We start from the raw sequence: 18,310 nt of genomic DNA, 5'->3' as shown, positions 1-18,310 counted from the left end.
AGTCCCTACCTGTAACGGGAAGGTAGGACAAGTGGTTGCTATGGTGACAGCAGACAGGAAATGCCCTCGGGTATTGTCCAGAAGCCTTCCTGCAGTGTGCTGAGTGTTGCTGCTCGCCTAAGGCTGCAAGGAAACTCTGCTCATTGTGAGGCTGCGGACAGAGTCTCCATCCACTCTCACAATGTTCCCTTTCAGTGCAAGGGGGCAACTGCCAAGGAGCTCAACCGTAAATGCTCTCTGGATAAAGATGCTTTGTTCCAAATCATTCCTGTGGCAACCAAGATCTTAAACTAGTCCCAAATCTGTAATAGGTCAGGTCCTGAAACCACCCCTGGAATGATGATTTGCTAGACTTTTATACTGGCTATCAATGCATGCAATCATTCACCTGTTAATAGTATTAGGCATATTCTTACTCTGCATAGAATGATACTTTTCCTGCATGTCATCAAGCTTTTTTCCTAATGGAGTTTGATATTATATATTCTATTACTATCCTACTACCTATGACTACTTTATGCTAATATATAATATTATCTTACTATGCAAGTATTTTCTGTGCAACTTGAATTCCAGTTTGTACCAGTCTGACTATTACAAATCTGCTGCTACAGACTTTATTCCATACACTTCTTCCTGTCCCCTCGGTCAGTTCCCCCTCTCGCACCCCAAATGTGACGAAAACATGAAGGAGTTTGTGTGTACTCTAACATTCTGTGTATGTGAAGGGAGCACCATACTGTAAAACAAGTGTCAGCACTTTCTGGAAGACATATTTTATGTTCCCACTATTTCTCCATCTCTGACACCTTTCTCTCTTTCTCCTTTCTTTCTCTCATTCTCCTTTCTCTCTTCTCATTGTCTCCTTTCTCTTGTGAATGCTTGGAGAATGTAGACAAAGCGGGTGTATTGAGAGACTGTCTTTGGCCAGACTGTGTATGGATTTCCCAGTTTCTTTGATCAGTTTATTGTTACAGTGCTACAACGGCACTTCGAGCAGCGCTGTCAAGTGAAATCAGTCGTTATTTAGTGAGTTGGCATTGGCGTCACGGAAATCACATTTAGTTTATGGCTGCATACTAGAAGCCAGGACTTTTATAGTTGTGAATAGATTGTTCCAAATCTATCGTAATCTCATTCTAGCCTGTTCAATTTGGAATATTTATCAACCAGATATAGCCTGTTGGATATGTTCTATGTTTAGACTGGGATTTTGACAATGTCGTCATTGATGACCCCAAGCAGTATGACTAATTGATTAAACTGTGCTGCCGTATGCTCAACGTGGTCTTCTGTGTGCTAAGTCAGTGTCTCTCGCTAGTGTTTACACAAGAATGGAGTGGTGAGGAAGCCGTGTCCGGAAGCGACTTCACCATTCACATTCTGGATTCAAGTTCTCAAACATCGTTTTTAAGATTTGTTTTAATATTGACAGTTGCAGCTGATTTCAGGATTATAATATTGATTCACTCTCCTTATATGTGTCATTCGTATGTATTCGTGGCAGTCTCTGAATTGTTTTAAGCAAACTTTTTTCTTTCTCCCGCCAGCTCCTGATAAAGGGCATAGAAACGACCAAAGTTAGACTAGTGCTCATGTGTACTCGGCTATATCCTGTTCCGAGCTGTTGCCATATTTGCGTTTTTCTTGTCTATTTCTAAATTGCACCGCGGCTGCCATGGCATTTCTCATTAAAAAATATATATATTTCACTGCGACCTGCTGCTGATTGTCAGGCAGTGAAAGCAGGCTGTTGCTGAGTGATTGGTGGGAAGTTCCGGTTGGCGTGAGATTGTGGGGGGTGTGTGTGTGTGTTGAGAGAGCAAAAACACTATAGCTATTGGCTGAGGCACGTGAACTAGAGGGAGCAGCACGTCGTGACAACTTTATACCAGTTGTATAGGTTGGCTATTTAGTCAGTCATTACGGAGACGTCTGTTTCCACCTGGAAACTACTTTGGGGCATTACATAAATTCGCTCGGAGAAGGTTAAAACTGCATTCTAATGTTGACTTTGCTTAAAGAAAACTGTATCAAGCGAAGTTTTTTAAAATGTATGCTCAGGTATTGGGTCTCGGGGGCTGCCTGAGTGGAAATGTGAAATGGAAGTTATGGAACTCCCTTGCATGGTTCTTTCAATGGGGAAAAGTCCGCAATGAAACTGACATTTAAATGTGGAGAAATCATACATTTGCCTCTGTTGGCCATCAAGTAGCCTATTAATGTATATGCCATTGTAGGCAACCATTTGATACAATAAACATGTTATATATCCCACGGTTGGGATGGTGTTCTTCGGCTTGCAAGCCCTTTTTCCTCCAAACATAACGATGGTCATTATGGCCAAACAGTTCTATTTTTGTTTCATCAGACCAGAGGACATTTCTCCAAAAAGTATGATCTTTGTCCCCATGTGCAGTTGCAAACCGTAGTCTGGCTTTTTTAACGGTGGTTTTGGAGCAGTGGCTTCTTCCTTGCTGAGCGGCCTTTCGGGTTATGTCGATATAGGACTTGTTTTACTGTGGATATAGATACTTTTGAACCCGTTTCCTCCCGCATCTTCACAAGGTCCTTTGCTGCTGTTCTGGGATTAATTTGCACTTTTCGCACCAAAGTACATTCATCTCTTAGGAGACAGAACGCGTCTCCTTCCTGAATGGTATGACGGCTGCGTCGTCCCATGGTGTTTATACTTGCGTACTATTGTTTGTACAGAGGAACATGGTACCTTCAGGCATTTGGAAATTGAATCAGACTTGTAGAGGTCTACAATTTATTTTCTGAGGTCTTGGCTGATTTCTTTTGATTTTCCCATGAAGTCAAGCAAAGATGCACTGAGTTTGATGGTAGGCCTTGAAATACAACCACAGGTACACCTCCAATTGACGTAAATTAGCCTATCAGAAGCTTCTCAAGCCATGGCATTATTTTCTGGAATTTTCCAAGCTGTTTAAAGGCACATTCCACTTGGTGTATGTAAACGTCTGACCCACTGGAATTGTGATACAGTGAAAACAATTGTTGGAAAAATGACTTGTCATGCACAAAGTAGATGTCCTAACCGACTTGCCAAAACTATAGTTTGTTAACAAGAAATTTGTGGAGTGGTTAAAAAATGAGTTTTAATGACTCCAACCTAAGTGTATGTCAACTTCTGACTTCAACTGTAGGTACGTGGTTGCAAAGGGCATCAGTGTCTTAACAGCGCAATTTGCCAAGGAAAGAAACTGAGCGCAGCTTTATCCAGAAATCTGGCAGTTGCTTCTGATTTTAAATTCAAATTTCACAGAACTGCTTGTCGCAATTTAGATGAGACTCTCTTGTTCAGATATCAGTAAGTGGACCGGAGGCAGGGCATGAAAGCGGTAACGAATCCAGCTGTTTGTGTCATCCGTTTCGGGAAAGTACCTGTGTAATTGTGCACCCAACTCACTCAGGTGCTTCGCTATATTCCATTTGACATTGTCTGTAAGCTTGAGTTCATTTGCACACAAAAAAATCTTACAATGATGGAAAGATCTGTGTGTTCTTGTTAATGCAGACAGAAAAGAGCTCCAACTTCTTAGCCTCAATTTTGTCCCACACATTGAATATAGTTGAGTCCCTGTAATCCTAGATTCAGATCATTCAGGTAAGAAAAAAACATCACCCAGATAGAGGCCAGTCATGTGAGAAACTCATCATCATGCAAGTGGTCAGACAAGTGAAAATTATGATCAGTAAAGAGAACTTTAACCTCGTCTCTCAATTCATAAAAACGTGTCAATAATTTGCCCCTTGATAACCAGTGCACTTCTGTATGTTGTAAAAGCGTTACATGGTCGCTGCCCATATCATTGCATAATGCAGAAAATACACAAGAGTTCAGGGGCCTTGTTTTAACAAAGTTAACCATTTTCACTGTAGTGTCCAAAAGGGGGATGAATAATTTTGCAATACACTGTAAATGGAATAATACTCTTATTGCGATGTGGATGGCTTATGAAGAGCCTTTGGTTGTACGTAGTGTAGTCTATGGTGTTGCCAGGGAACAACACCCTCTTTGAAGAAGTAGGAGGTGAAGTTCTCCCGCACACAGATTGCCTCTCTTGCTGCGTTGTTGGACCCCATCCTTGAAACATCCTGCAGAGCAGCAGACTTCTCCTCTGGCACATGGCGGCGAGCTGCAGATCCCCACCTGGTCCTCGTGTCCATCCTCGTGACGTTATGAAGGACACAGGTAGCCTTCACGCACCTGAATTCTGGGACTGCCTCCAGGAGGCAGTCCCAGATGGCCCTGGTCAACCAACCCTGCAGTGCCCTACTACACGGTAACTGTAGGCAATAATTTTGAAGGAATCTCCAGTTACAATGTAGGAATATGGAAGATAATGTCATTATTAGACTTTTACATCACCAGGTCAATGTGGATTACTAAAGTATAATATCCCTTAAAACAAATCATGATAACATTGGATAGATGAATAGATAGATGCATGTGACAATAGCGGGATCATATCAAGGATAGCATCCCAAATGAATACATAAATACCGCTTGAAGCTTGATGAGTTGATCATTTGAATCGGCTGTGTAGGTCAAAGGTGAAAACAAAAATGTGCACTCCTTTGTGTCCCCAGGACCAGAACTGAGAACCACAGCTCTTCATTGGGACCCCTTCATCTGCAGATAGGCGTTCACAGTTCTTTATATCTGAGGATAGAGAACCTCACAAAAACAGAGTTCATTATATTCAAATTGGACGGACCGCACTGAATATTATGTTTGTATTATATCCGTCCTCACTTCTAGGGACTGTAACTACACAAACGTACCTGCCCTATCCAGAATAGCCTACTCTCTCACTTTGACAGTTGGGGCTACTATCCTTTCACCCTCCTCCATGGCTGTTAGCTAGCTATCTACAAATGCATTTGTAGTTTTTACAATGATAAATCCATCAAGAAAGCTAGCTAATATGAAGTTAGGTAGCTGGTGATATTTAATTAACAAAGCTAGCTATCTGTACAGCATGTAAAGTTGGCTAGTTAGCTACGTTAGCAGCTCATTTGAGTTATCCTGCACTGTAGCTAGTTAGCTAATAGTACATCGTTGTTGTTTTTTTGACACTTTCTAAATGTATTTATTTACTTGAATAGGTTCTCCCAGCCATGTGGACGAATGGAAACAGGGCAGCAAAGTGTGTTTGTCACCAGAGCGTTTTAGAACATATTACTATTTACCTGTGAATAAATTCATGAAATGGAGAATGGATTAAACTATTTACCCATTTAATAACCAGACCTTCATACAAACTTGCTCTGCTGAATTATTGACGCACAATTGAACGTGCTGCCGTATGCTGCCAGCACGCCCACAAGTGAGCCACTGGGCGGCATGTGGCAATTTACCACATGCTAGTGTACAGGAGCCATAACTTTTTCTCCGCCTCCCACTCCATGGTCGCGCCTCCAAACGGTCCCGCCATCTCCGCTTCTCACCGTTTTCCCCGGTTTGTTGTCATAACATCTGGCATATAAATAACCGCACAATTGCCCGAAAATAGATTATCATTATTTTCTTTATGTTCATCCAAGTGTTTCTTGCTCAGAGATTTCAAGATCCTTTGTCCAACTTTCATCACTCAAACTCACCTGTTGGATTTATCTATAGATATGTACATGCACAAAGTGGATTTATTTAAGCAATAAGGCCCGAGGAGATGTGGTATATGGCCAATATACTACGGCAAAGGACTGTTCATAGGCACGACGCAAGGCCGTGGTATATTGGCAATATACCACAAACCCCCGAGGTGCCTTATTGCTATTGTAAACTGGTTTCCAATGTAATTAGAGCAGTAAAAATAAACGTTTTGTCGTACCTCTGCTATATGGTCTCATATCACGGCTCTCAGCCAATCAGCATTCAGGGCTCGAACCACCCAGTTTATAATTACAATTTTAAACCTGGTTCAAGCCCTGAATGCTGATCGTCTGAAAGCCATGGTATATTAGACCATGTTTTGTATTTTTATTTAACCTTTATTTAACTAGACAAGTCAGTTAAGAAACAAATTCTTATTTACAATGATGGCTTACCTCAGCCAAACCCTAATGATGCAGAGTTCAATCTTGGTTTTCTCAGACCAGAGAATCTTGTTTCTCGTGGTCTGAGAGTCCTTTAGGTGCCTTTTGGCAAACTCCAAGCAGGCTGTCGTGTGCTTTTTACTGAGGAGTGGCTTCCGTCTTGCCACTCTACCATAAAGGCCTGATTGGTGGGATGGGAGAAACCTTTTGGAAGGTTCTCCCATCTCCATAGAGGAACTCTGGAGCTCTGTCAGCGTGACCATTGGGTTCTTGGTAACCTCCCTCACCAATGCCCTTCTCCCCCGATTGCTCATTTTTGGCCGGGCGGCCAGCTCTAGGAGGAGTCTTGGTGGTTCCAAACTTCTTCCATTTAAGAATGATGGAGGCCACTGTGTTCTTGGGGACCTTCAATGCTGCCAAATGTTTTGTTACCTTTCCTGAGATCTGTGCCTCGACAGAGGAGGAGAAAGGGAATCAAATATTTAAATAACCATTTATTTTATAGAGATTTTTAAGGGTACAAGACTCTGTATTAATCTGGCTGTGTTGGCAATATTTTTTTATTTTACCTTTATTTAACTAGGCAAGCCTGTTAAGGACAAAATCTTATTTTCAATGACTGCCTAGAAACAGTGGGTTAACTGCCTGTTTAGGGGCAGAACGACATATTTGCACCTTGTCAGCTCGGGGATTTGAACTTGCAACCTTCCGGTTACTAGCCCAACGCTCTAACCACTAGGCTACCCTGCCGCTCCTAATATCACTGCATAGCCAAGTGGGGAGAGGATGCCCCTTATCACAGTTCCCAAATGTCCAGCTAATCCTACGCCGGCGGATCTCAAAACTGAACATGGAGCCCCGTTAAGTAGCAATGATATCCTTCGCCACCGTTGTCTTACGACATGACAGCTCCAAACAGTCATGACTATTCAATAAATAATTTAAATGTTTATTTTCAGCTAATTTCTTAAGTTATATAACTTAAGGTATATAACTAACTAACAAAGGAGGTTTGAATTTGAGGGTGCATTATTTATAAAGTTGGGCAATGAGGATGAAAACTAGCATACAGTGCATTCGGAAAGTATTCAGACCCCTTCACTTTTTCCACATTTTGTTACGTTACAGCGTTATTCTAAAATTGATTGTAGATTGAATAAATGTTTTTCCACATCAATCTTGAGTGGCCCAGCCAGAGCCCGGACTTGATCCTGATCGAACATCTCTGGAGACACCTGAAAATAGCTGTGCAGCGACGCTCCTCATCCAACCTGACAGAGCTTGAGAGGATCTGCAGGGAAGAATGGGTAGAAACTCATCAAATACAGCTGTGCCAAGCTTGTAGCGTCATACCCAAGACTCGAGGCTGTAATCGCGGCCAAAGGTGCTTCAACAAAGTACTGAGTAAAGGTTCTGAATACTTATTTAAATGTCATATTTCTGTTTGTTTTTTTACTTTGTCATTATGGCGTATTGTGTGTAGACTGATGGGGGAAAAAAACACAATTTAAGCAATTTTAGAATAAGGCTGTAACATAACAAAATGTGGAAAAAGTCAAGGGGTCTGAATACTTTCCGAATGCATTGTATTTGTTGATTTAAATCTGACTTTCTTAATATAATGAGTAATCCAGGAATGTCATAAGTTTATTGCCACAAAAAAACTCAACATCAACTCTGCAGATCGCAGTTATTACAGTGAATGGCTAAATGACTTCCGGACACTAAGGGTCCGCAGAGCTCCTCCGCACCACTCTATTGTGTCTGTGTGCCCATTCAATCAGACCGATACTGTAGGAAAGGTGGTTCGGTTTAGGAACGATAATTCCTTGTGCTCCTTCCTTGTGCTCCTTCGTCATTGCACTAAAGGGGCAATCTGGGATTCAATTTCAACTAATTTAAAAGTCCAAAAATGGATGTTCCCTTTTTTTTAAATGTCAAAAAGGAGAAAGTGTGGAAATAGATTATTCATGACTGGGTCTAGTATATTTCCACATCACACTGCATCACAGTCAGTGAGGGAGGGTTACTTTTTCATTTAAGCAGACTGTCTATTCCCCTCCTAGACAGGGGTGTCTGCTCACCAGTATGTGCCTCCTCTGCTGGCAATTGATAGTACTTTTGCTCCCTGCAAGCACTTACCCCAGGGTAGCCCCCCTCCCTCTATCTGCAACAGAATGGGATATGACCATTTTGGTGAAATTGGTAGGACTTGGTGAGGAAGACAGCGGGGGTCCAGCAAGGGGTACTCTTGCGCACAAGCCGACGATGCCTGTTCCTGAACTGTTGGATCCCTTTGTTATCTTTTGACGCCCACGTGCTGTTGCTGGAGAAACAAGGACACTGTTTCTCTCTGGCTCTGCTTGTTTTAAGGTTTATTTATTTGGTGCTTGCTTGACCTTACACCAGAACAAATTCATATTTGTATTATATTATTTTATCATTTTATATTATTATTAGATCATTTTAGATGTTTCTATTCTACTGTATATCTAATTGGAAATGAAAAGAGATGCATAATATAAGTAACATAATCACTACAACACAGATTTTTCATGCACAAGAAAAAATAAATCCATCTTTTAAGGAGATGAAGGATGGAGTCAACTGTAAAACCACTATCTATGGGGCTTAGCAGCACAGACTGTATATTCTGTAGATCACAAGGACAAGAGGCACTTCACCCATCTCAACAGTAGGTGTCGCCACCAAGAAGGGGGAAAAACACATTTTAAAACGGGGATGAGGACCGAGCACACTGCCCAATAGATGGATTACATTTATTGAATGGCTCAAAGACTAAACAATAACTGGAAAAGATGAAGACTTTTTTTAAAAATCATTGTAAACCATTAGCTCCACACCCTTTCATTTGACCTGTCCTATGAAACCATTAGCTCTACACCCTTTCATTTGACCTGTCATATGAAACCATTAGCTCCACACCCTTTCATTTGACCTATCCTATGATTCTGTTTGCTATTATTTTGAACCTGTTTCTCAGTTTCCTCTAGCTAGTTGTGAATTTGTGCTGGATGCCACTACTCCCTCATTAGAGGTCAGTCACTCCAGGGAAAGCTGAGGAATCGTGACCTTTGACCGAGAGGGTTACAGGCCCACATACCAGCTGGCCCTTGGCTACAATAACTGAACAGTACTGCTATCACCTTGTTCAAGAAAGTCTCCCTCACTTGCCAGAGCACTCAAGTCTAATCTCCGAGTGCAGAATGTAGGGAAGTGGGAACTCGCTTACCCTCAATACAGACGGTATTCCCTTCCCCTGGTGTTGTCCCATGTACACCCCCCCCCCTCTGCCATTTCAATAGAAACACCTTGTATCAAATCCATTTTGGAGGAGATATACCACAGAGAGCATTGGGGTAGACGTATGTCTGTTTTTCTGTCAGGTTTTTTGATCCGTTTGAATTAGGGATTTGTTGGAATTGTTCCAATCCTTGTCCCGTCTGGCTGAGTTGGTAGAACATGGCGCTAGCAATGCCAGGGTTGTGTGTTGCATTCCCATGGGAGACCAGTATGGCTATTATGGATATTGTTCCCTCCTATCTCTAACCCACCAGTGCCACTACCATTTCTCACCTTGGCCACATATCTGCTGGTGACAATCCTAACAACCGGCATATGTCTTAAGCCTTTGATCCTGCTCAACTTCACGACCCTTTGTCATTTAAATCAACTCATTAATATTTCACTCCCTTGTTTGGTCAGTGAGTGAGTGAGAGAATTCATTCATTCATTCATTCATTCTGTGAATCAGTATAATGACCGGCGGCCATGTCTGCAACAGACAGGTCTCTCTCCACGATTTAGTAACCCAACCAATAGACTGCCTCGCTCTCTCTTTCTCTCCAAGGTCCCAAAAAACACATGCAGACAGCAGGTTGACGTTTGTCATGAATCTTGCCCTGGAGGCAGAACTGAGCCATTTCCGCTAGATGGGCCAGTTTAAAAAGTATATCTTTTTGGGCTTAATTTAATGTCAGCATTCAAATATAATCAAATTGTATTGGTCACATACACATGGTTAGCAGATGTTATTGCGAGTGTAGCGAAACGCTTGCATTAGTGTTAGCAGTGTGGTTAATGTTAGGGTTCAAATCAAATTTTATTTGTCACATGCGTCAAATACAACAGGTTTAGACTTTACAGTGAAATGCTTACTTCTTACAAGGATGTGAGACCAGATGCTTCTGGAAGTCGTGTTGGAGGGCCAGTAGGAGGCACTCTGGTCCCTAAAAAAGATCCCAATGCCCTAGCATTAGATACAGTGTTGCACACGGTTGTGTCCAACCAGGAACTGTTCTCTGAATCTTTGCCTCGCTGACCAATGACAGTACTATGCCATATAAATATGATAGGTTGTATAGCGTGATATAAGTGTGTATCGAGGGCAAATGTATTTTCAGCTACATTTGATCCTGTTACTTGAGAGACACACGTTGTAGTGATTTTAGGTTTGATACTGCACTCTTGTTTGTGTAGTAATATTCAGTGTGGCCCCTTTAAGAGCCGCGTGTCCTTTTTTTGAGAATGAGTTGTGTGCTGCGCTGAAGGGGCTGACCATGGCCTCTGGGTTCGTCACTAGGAGGTGGGCATGTCTGAGACTAACCTTCCCAGTCCCCTTGCTCAAACAACCAGGCACAGGCAGCCAGTCACACCGCATGCCCTTATCTACCAATGGAATGCAACAGCTGTGGCAGGGGGCCGCCAAGGGTGGGCCGGCTCGAACCCCCCTGCCGGGGCCCCCACTCCCCCTCTCCGCAGGGCTTCTACTCCTGAAAGGCAGGTTCAACTAAAAAGTGTGTTCTGAGACAGAGTGGGCGCCTCGACAGGGCTGCACTGCAAAAACACAGAGGTGGGGGAAGAGGGTTGAGAGAGAGAACGAAGGGGAGCGAGAGAGAGAGAGTCGGGGACGGCGCTCGAAAAGGAGGCGCACAAAGAGGAGGAAAGTGAAGCGAGGGAGGGGATTTGAAAGCTCGGGTGAAGGGGGAGAGGGAAAGACAAAAGAAAGCGAGGGAGACGTAGTAGGAGCAGGGGGAAGCGAGGGGACGGCGCAAATGGCTACGGAGGACACGGCGGGGGGAGCGCGCAAAGCCACCAAGAGCAAACTGTTTGAGTTCCTGGTCCATGGAGTGGTGAGTTGCCCAGTAGCACTGTCTGTCATTGAGACCGAGGGAGCCGGACCCTGGCGTGTGTGTGTGTGTGTGTGTGTGAGGGCGCATAGGCAATCTGAGAGCGATAGCTGTCCCCATGTGAAGGTTATATCCAGCCCTCTGGATCCCACACTGTTTTCTTCTTAAAGAAGAGAGGGAAGGAGTAGGGAACGGAGGGGGACAGCCATTTGGAATGCAAACAACAACAAAAAGAGCGAGAAGGAAGGAGCGAGCGACACAGAGATGCTAGCAGCAGCCAACCCCCTGGTTATCAGAGCACACTGAGCATGCTTGGAGTCAGCGAGTGAGAGGGGGGGCAACCAGTCTCAGAGCGGTCGAAAGATGAACACGCTGCTGTGATCATTTGAACATGTACATGTATGGTCATGTGGATAATGTTTTAATGAATGTTATTGGAGCATGCTTCAATGTTTGAAATGCAGGACATTGAGCTTATTTAAAATAAATAGTAATAGGTGAATTTCACATGGTTGGGGGAAATGGTAAGGCCTGTCACTGCTGTCATAACATAGGTAGCATTAACTGACCTGGGAATGCAATAGTGCCTATGATAAGCACAAGGCTGTGATTGTGGAGTTAAGGATGTGTGTGATGGATGTGTGTGTGTGTGTGTGTGGGTGTTATGTGTGTGTGTGTGGGTGTTATGTGTGTGTGGGGGTTATGTGTGTGTGGGTTATGGAAGTCCTGAGGCTTTAATAGAGACCATTGTCAAGTCCACAAAGTCTTTGAACATCCTTACCCATCTATAGGCAGGGTAGCCTAGTGGTTAGAGCATTGGACTAGTAACCGAAAGATCTGTCATTCTGCCCCTGAACAGGCAGTTAACCCACTGTTCCTAGGCCGTCATTGAAAATAAGAATTTGTTCTTAACTGACTTGCCTAGTTAAATAAAGGTAAAATAAAAAACTAACTTAAAAGTCAGAAGGAATAAGAATATGCACATCTAGAATACATTCATTGTATTGGCCAGTTCATGTACTAAGATGAAGTGCATTATTAAGCATAAGTGAACTGTGTAGCACAGCATACCCACTATGCATGCTCTGGTTGAATCAACATTGTTCCTGTGTTATTTAAATGAAATTACGTCGATCCAATGTGGAATAGATGTTGAGTCGACGTCTGCCCAGTGGGCAGAGACTGAAGTAAAGCAATGAGAAGAGGTGATGAGCCAGATGAGTGTGTCTTCTCAAAAGACCAGTTAACCTTGACCTCTCTCTCTCTCTCTCAACCTCTCTCTCTCTCTCCCCCCTCTCTCTCTCTCTCCCCCCTCTCTCTCACCCCCTCTCTCTCTCACCCCTCTCTCTCTCCTCTCTCTCACCCCCCTCTCTCTCCCTCTCCCTCTCCCCCTCTCTCTCTCGCCCTCCCTCTCTCTCTCTCGCCCTCCCCCTCTCTCTCGCCCCCCCCCTCTCTCTCGCCCCCCCCCTCTCTCCCCCCTCTCTCTCTCCCCCTCTCTCTCTCCCCCTCTCTCTTAACCCCTCTCTCTCAACCCCTCTCTCTCCCCTCTCTCTCAACCCCTCTCTCAACCCCCTCTCCCCTCTCCCCCTCTCTCCCTCCTCTCCCTCTCTCTCTCTCTCTCTGCTCTCTCTCCCCCCTCTCTGCTCTCTCTCCCCTCTCCCCTCTCTCTCTCGCTCTCCCCCTCTCTCTCGCTCTCCCCTCTCTCTCGCTCTCCCCCTCTCTCTCGCTCTCCCCCTCTCTCTCGCTCTCCCCCTCTCTCTCGCTCTCCCCCTCTCTCTCGCTCTCCCCCTCTCTCTCGCTCCCCTCTCTCTCGCTCTCCCCCCTCTCTCGCTCTCCCCCTCTCTCTCGCTCTCCTCTCTCTCGCTCTCCCCCTCTCTCTCGCTCTCCCCCTCTCTCTCGCTCTCCCCCTCTCTCTCGCTCTCCCTCTCTCGCTCTCCCCCTCTCTCTCGCTCTCCCCCCTCTCTCGCTCTCCCCCTCTCTCTCGCTCTCCCTCTCTCTCTCCTCTCCCTCTCTCTCCTCTCTCCCTCTCTCTCGCTCTCCCCTCTCTCTCGCTCTCCCCCTCTCTCTCGCTCTCCCCCTCTCTCTCGCTCTCCCCCTCTCTCTCGCGCTCCCCCTCTCTCTCGCGCTCCCCTCTCTCTCTCTCGCGCTCCCCCTCTCTCTCTCGCTCCCCCTCTCTCTCTCGCTCCCCCTCTCTCTCGCGCTCCCCCTCTCTCTCTCTCGCTCCCCCTCTCTCTCTCTCGCTCCCCCCTCTCTCTCTCGCGCTCCCCCTCTCTCTCTCTCTCTCCCCCTCTCTCTCTCGCTCCCCCCCTCTCTCTCTCGCGCTCCCCCTCTCTCTCTCGCTCCCCCTCTCTCTCTCTCCCCCTCTCCTCTCGCTCTCCCCCTCTCTCTCTCGCTCCCCCTCTCTCTCTCGCTCCCCCTCTCTCTCTCGCGCTCCCCCTCTCTCTCTCGCGCTCCCCCCTCTCTCTCTCGCTCCCCCTCTCTCTCTCGCGCTCCCCCTCTCTCTCTCGCTCCCCCTCTCTCTCTCGCGCTCCCCCTCTCTCTCTCTCTCCCCCTCTCTCTCTCGCTCCCCCTCTCTCTCTCGCTCCCCCTCTCTCTCTCGCTCCCCCTCTCTCTCTCGCGCTCCCCCTCTCTCTCTCGCGCTCTCCCCTCTCTCTCTCGCGCTCCCCCCTCTCTCTCTCGCTCCCCCTCTCTCTCTCGCGCTCCCCCTCTCTCTCTCGCGCTCTCCCCTCTCTCTCTCTCGCTCTCCCTCTCTCTCTCGCGCTCTCCCTCTCTCTCTCGCGCTCTCCCTCTCTCTCTCGCTCTCCCCTCTCTCTCGCGCTCACCCCTCTCTCTCTCGCGCTCTCCCCTCTCTCTCTCGCGCTCTCCCCTCTCTCTCTCGCGCTCTCCCCTCTCTCTCTCGCGCTCTCCCCTCTCTCTCTCGCGCTCTCCCCTCTCTCTCGCTCTCTCCCCCCTCTCTCTCTCTCGCTCTCTCTCGCGCTCTCTCTCGCGCTCTCTCTCGCGCTCTCTCTCGCGCTCTCTCTCGCGCTCTCTCTCGCGCTCTCTCTCGCGCTCTCTCTCGCGCTCTCCCCCTCTCTCTCTCGCTCTCACCCCCTCTCTCTCTCGCTCTCACCCCCTCTCTCTCTCGCTCTCACCCCCTCTCTCTCTCGCTCTCACCCCCCTCTCCCCCCTCTCTCTCTCGCTCTCACCCCCTCTCTCCCCCCCCTCTCTCTCGCTCTCACCCCTCTCTCTCGCGCTCCCCCTCTCTCTCTCGCGCTCCCCCCTCTCTCTCTCGCGCTCCCCCCCCTCTCTCTCTCGCGCCCCCCTCTCTCTCTCGCGCTCCCCCTCTCTCTCTCGCGCTCCCCCCTCTCTCTCTCGCGCTCCCCCCTCTCTCTCTCGCGCTCCCCCCCCTCTCTCTCGCGCTCCCCCTCTCTCTCCGCGCTTTCTCGCTCTCCCCCTCTCTCTCGCTCTCCCCCTCTCTCTCTCTACCCCAGGCCAAATATTTTCCTTCATGCCTGAACTGCCTCTTCTCTCAGTAGATTTGAGGGTGTAGAATCATCTTGATTAACACATTCACTTCAATGCCGGCGAGTCATTTTTTTTATTTCACCTTTATTTAACCATGTAGGCTAGTTGAGAACAAGTTCTCATTTACAACTGCGACCTGGCCAAGATAAAGCATAGCAGTGTGAACAGACAACACAGAGTTACACATGGAGTAAACAATTAACAAGTCAATAACACAGTAGAAAAAAAAGAGTCTATATACATTGTGTGCAAAAGGCATGAGGAGGTTTTGGTGGCCTTCCTGAGCCAGGATTCAGACACGGCAGCGACATCAGGGTTAGCACAGTGTGCTAAAGCAGTGAGTAAAACAAACTTAGGGAGGAGGCTTCTGATGTTGACATGCATGAAACCAATGCTTTTTCGATCACAGAAGTCAACAAATGAGGGTGCCTGGGGACATGCAGTGCCTGGGTTTACCTCCATATCACCTGCGAGGAGTGAGTAGTGAGGGGGTGCGGCTAAAGGCTATCAAAACTGGTTGCCTAGAGCGTTGGGGACAAAGAATAAAAGGAACAGAAGCATAGTAGAATATATTCAGGGCATAATGCGCAGACAGGGGTATGGTGGGGTGCGGGTACAGCGGAGGTAAGCCCAGGCACTGGGTGATGATAAGAGAGGTTGTATCTCTGGACATTCTGGTTGTAATGGGTGAGGCCACCGCATGTGTGGGAGGTGGGACAAAGGAGGTATCAGGGGTATGAAGCGTGGAACTAGGGGCTCCATTGTAAACTAAAACAATGATAACTAACCTGAACCACAGTATACAAGGCATATTGACATTTGAGAGAGACATACAGTAATCACAGGTGTTGAATGGGAGAGCTAGCTAAAACAGTAGGTGAGACAACAGCTAATCAGCTAGCACAACAACAACAGCAGGTAAAATGGCGTTGACTAGGCAGAGAGGGTCGGATTAACTACACACAGAGCCTGAGGGCGGCCGACAGATAAAACATAAACAAACAGAATGGAGTACCTTGATTAATGGACAGTACAGCAGGCATCAGCAATGTAGCCAAGTGATCACAGTGTCCAGGGGCAGCGGTGGATGGGACTGGGAAGCTAGACTGGCGAGTATTATCCAGGCTAAAAAAACTGGCTGGCTATGCAGAAGGTAAAAGCCGCTAGCAGTGGCTAAAAATGACCTAAATAGCTTGTAGCTAGTTAGCTGGTTAGCTTCTGGAGGTTCTTGAATGTGTTCAAAAAATAATAGCGATTCCGTATCACTTTGGGTGAGGCAGGTTACCGGAAGGTATAATCAAATAAAAAATCGAAAAGAGATTGAAAGTAAATATGGGTCCAGTGAGTGGTTGGGCTGGCTGGGGACAGTTAACAAGCCTGTGCTAACAAGCTAGCAGTTAGCAGACCGGGGCTAAACAAGCTAGCAGGTAGCAGGCAAGCAGATAGCAAGGGCTAGAAAGTTAGCCTTTGGGGTACGTCGCGATGGGGTTAAGTCTGTTTAGGCCTCTTCATGCGGTGACATCGATAGACTGGTCGTGGGTCCGGATATTGTAGCCCAGGAGTATGCTTCGGTGGTAGCACAGGAGCTCTGGCCGGGCTAGCTTCAAGCTAAGTGGATGGAAACGCTAGCCAAGAGTAGTCATCCGGGGTTGCGGTTAGCTAGTTGTGAAGATCCAGATGAAAATGTTCCGTTTGCGGTGGGAATCCGGGGATAAAAATAATAGGTCCGTTATGCTCTGGTTAGAGTCGCGTTGTTCGAACTGGCGAGAGCTTTCCGAGCTAAAGGTTAGCTGATGACCGCTAGCAATGGTTTGCTGACTGATAGCTGGTAGTTAGCTGGCTAGCTTCAGTTGAGGGGTTCCGGATCCGAAGTAAATATAAATACTTAAAAAAAAAAAAAAAGCAGATCCACGCTACATTGGGTGAGGCGGGTTGCAGGAGAGTATTTAGATGTTGAGGTTTAGCAAAATGTTTTAAAAGATATGCGTAGAAAAATGTTAAAACGACATATACCAGCGACACGACAATACGTCTGACTGCTATGCCATCTTGGACAAAAAAAAAGTTAGGAGTTAGGAGACTCCAGCTGACTGTATCGACTGCAGGAATCTTTAGTTTGTGGTGAGCCGTGACATTTTACTCTCTGTTTCACTCCCAGTTGAGTTAAAAACCAGGGTGTGTCCCAAAACGTTCTCTAAATCGTAGCGCACTATAAAGGGAATGAGGTGCCATTTGAGACGTATCCCTCTGAATATTTACTACAGTAGGCTAAGACGACATCTCCCCCTCTGGAGATAGTCCATCTGAAAGGCCAGCTGCAGTCCTTCACACACACCTACTGTTGCACTTATGTGAAGCTGTGAAGGTCCCGGTGTTCCAGCCTCCTGCAGGACTCTTTCTATGTGTGGTGTTTCAGTCAGTGGGGGAGAGGTCTCTTGGAGGTGGCCCGGTCTTGGAGGCCTGTTGGGTGGGCGCCACTGGGCGACCCTGAGTGTCTCGCTCTCTCGCTCTCTCGCTCTCTCTCTTAATTTTCAATTCAAGTGGCTTTATTGGCATGGGATACAATGTTTACATTGCCAAAGCAAGTGAAATAGATAATAAACAAAAATTAAATAAACAATAAAAAATTGACAGTATACATTACTCAAAAAAGTTTGAAATGAGTAGACATTTCAAATGTCATAGTATGACTACGTACAGAGCGTGTGTGTGACTGCTATCATGAACTTTGCCATGCCCTTTAGAATCTTCTATTACAGAGCTTCTCCAATCACATTTTTAGCCCCATGTGGGTTAAATACACTGTGGCCTCTCCAAACCCCTTCAACCATCCTAAAAATGCCATCAAAGGTAGTCTCAGATATACAACAACGTGGCAGATTGAATTGCTGGTTGGCAGGCAGAGTTGTGAGAAACGGAAGAGTGGAGGACAGAAATCAGATAGGGGCTGCTGTTGGCATGGATTTGTTAGGATTTGGGAAGACAATACTGCGGAGGAGGACCACCCAATAGGGCACATCCAATCACCCAATAGGGCACATCCAATCACCCAATAGGGCACATCCAATCAGCCAATCATTCCTTTTCTATACTTTACAGCATCCCAGTTAACCCATTATTTGCCCACTATAGTATAACCACTCTCCTTCAATCAGGTCTCTCCCCTATCCTCTCCCAGTCCCCTGAATTCAGTTGTGCAAGCGACTAGTTGTCCCCTTTCCCTCTACCTTGGGTGGCCACACAGCACGGTGGGGTCTGGCCACACAGCACGGTGGGGTCTGGCCACACAGCACGGTGGGGTCTGGCCACACAGCACGGTGGGGTCTGGCCACACAGCACGGTGGGGTCTGGCCACACAGCACGGTGGGGTCTGGCCACACAGCACGGTGGGGTCTGGCCACACAGCACGGTGGGGTCTGGCCACACAGCACGGTGGGGTCTGGCCACACAGCACGGTGGGGTCTGGCCACACAGCACGGTGGGGTCTGGCCACACAGCACGGTGGGGTCTGGCCACACAGCACGGTGGGGTCTGGCCACACAGCACGGTGGGGTCTGGCCACACAGCACGGTGGGGTCTGGCCACACAGC

At 46.8% G+C, this 18,310-nt stretch overlaps 1 protein-coding gene across 8 annotated transcripts in view; it reads left to right on the top strand.

Moving 5' to 3' along the window:
• LOC135522551 (SWI/SNF-related matrix-associated actin-dependent regulator of chromatin subfamily D member 3-like) overlaps positions 1–18,310 on the top strand; it is a 64,378-nt gene that overhangs the window by 11,752 nt on the left and 34,316 nt on the right. For 2 of the 8 annotated variants that reach the window (XM_064948924.1, XM_064948923.1), the window contains exon 1: positions 10,688–11,219. The exons of 1 other annotated variant lie outside the window; for it this stretch is intronic. In XM_064948924.1, the coding sequence (XP_064804996.1) occupies positions 11,142–11,219 (78 nt within the window). In that variant the 5' untranslated portion in view covers positions 10,688–11,141. Of the gene's footprint in view, positions 1–10,683; positions 11,220–18,310 lie in introns of those variants that run through there. 5 more of the 8 variants (XM_064948918.1, XM_064948919.1, XM_064948921.1 and 2 more) reach the window with 5 other exon arrangements.

This window comes from Oncorhynchus masou, chromosome 30 (genome assembly GCF_036934945.1).
Source record: "Oncorhynchus masou masou isolate Uvic2021 chromosome 30, UVic_Omas_1.1, whole genome shotgun sequence".
Taxonomy (NCBI): Eukaryota; Metazoa; Chordata; class Actinopteri; order Salmoniformes; family Salmonidae; genus Oncorhynchus; species Oncorhynchus masou.
This window is presented reverse-complemented; position numbering and strand designations above follow the sequence as displayed.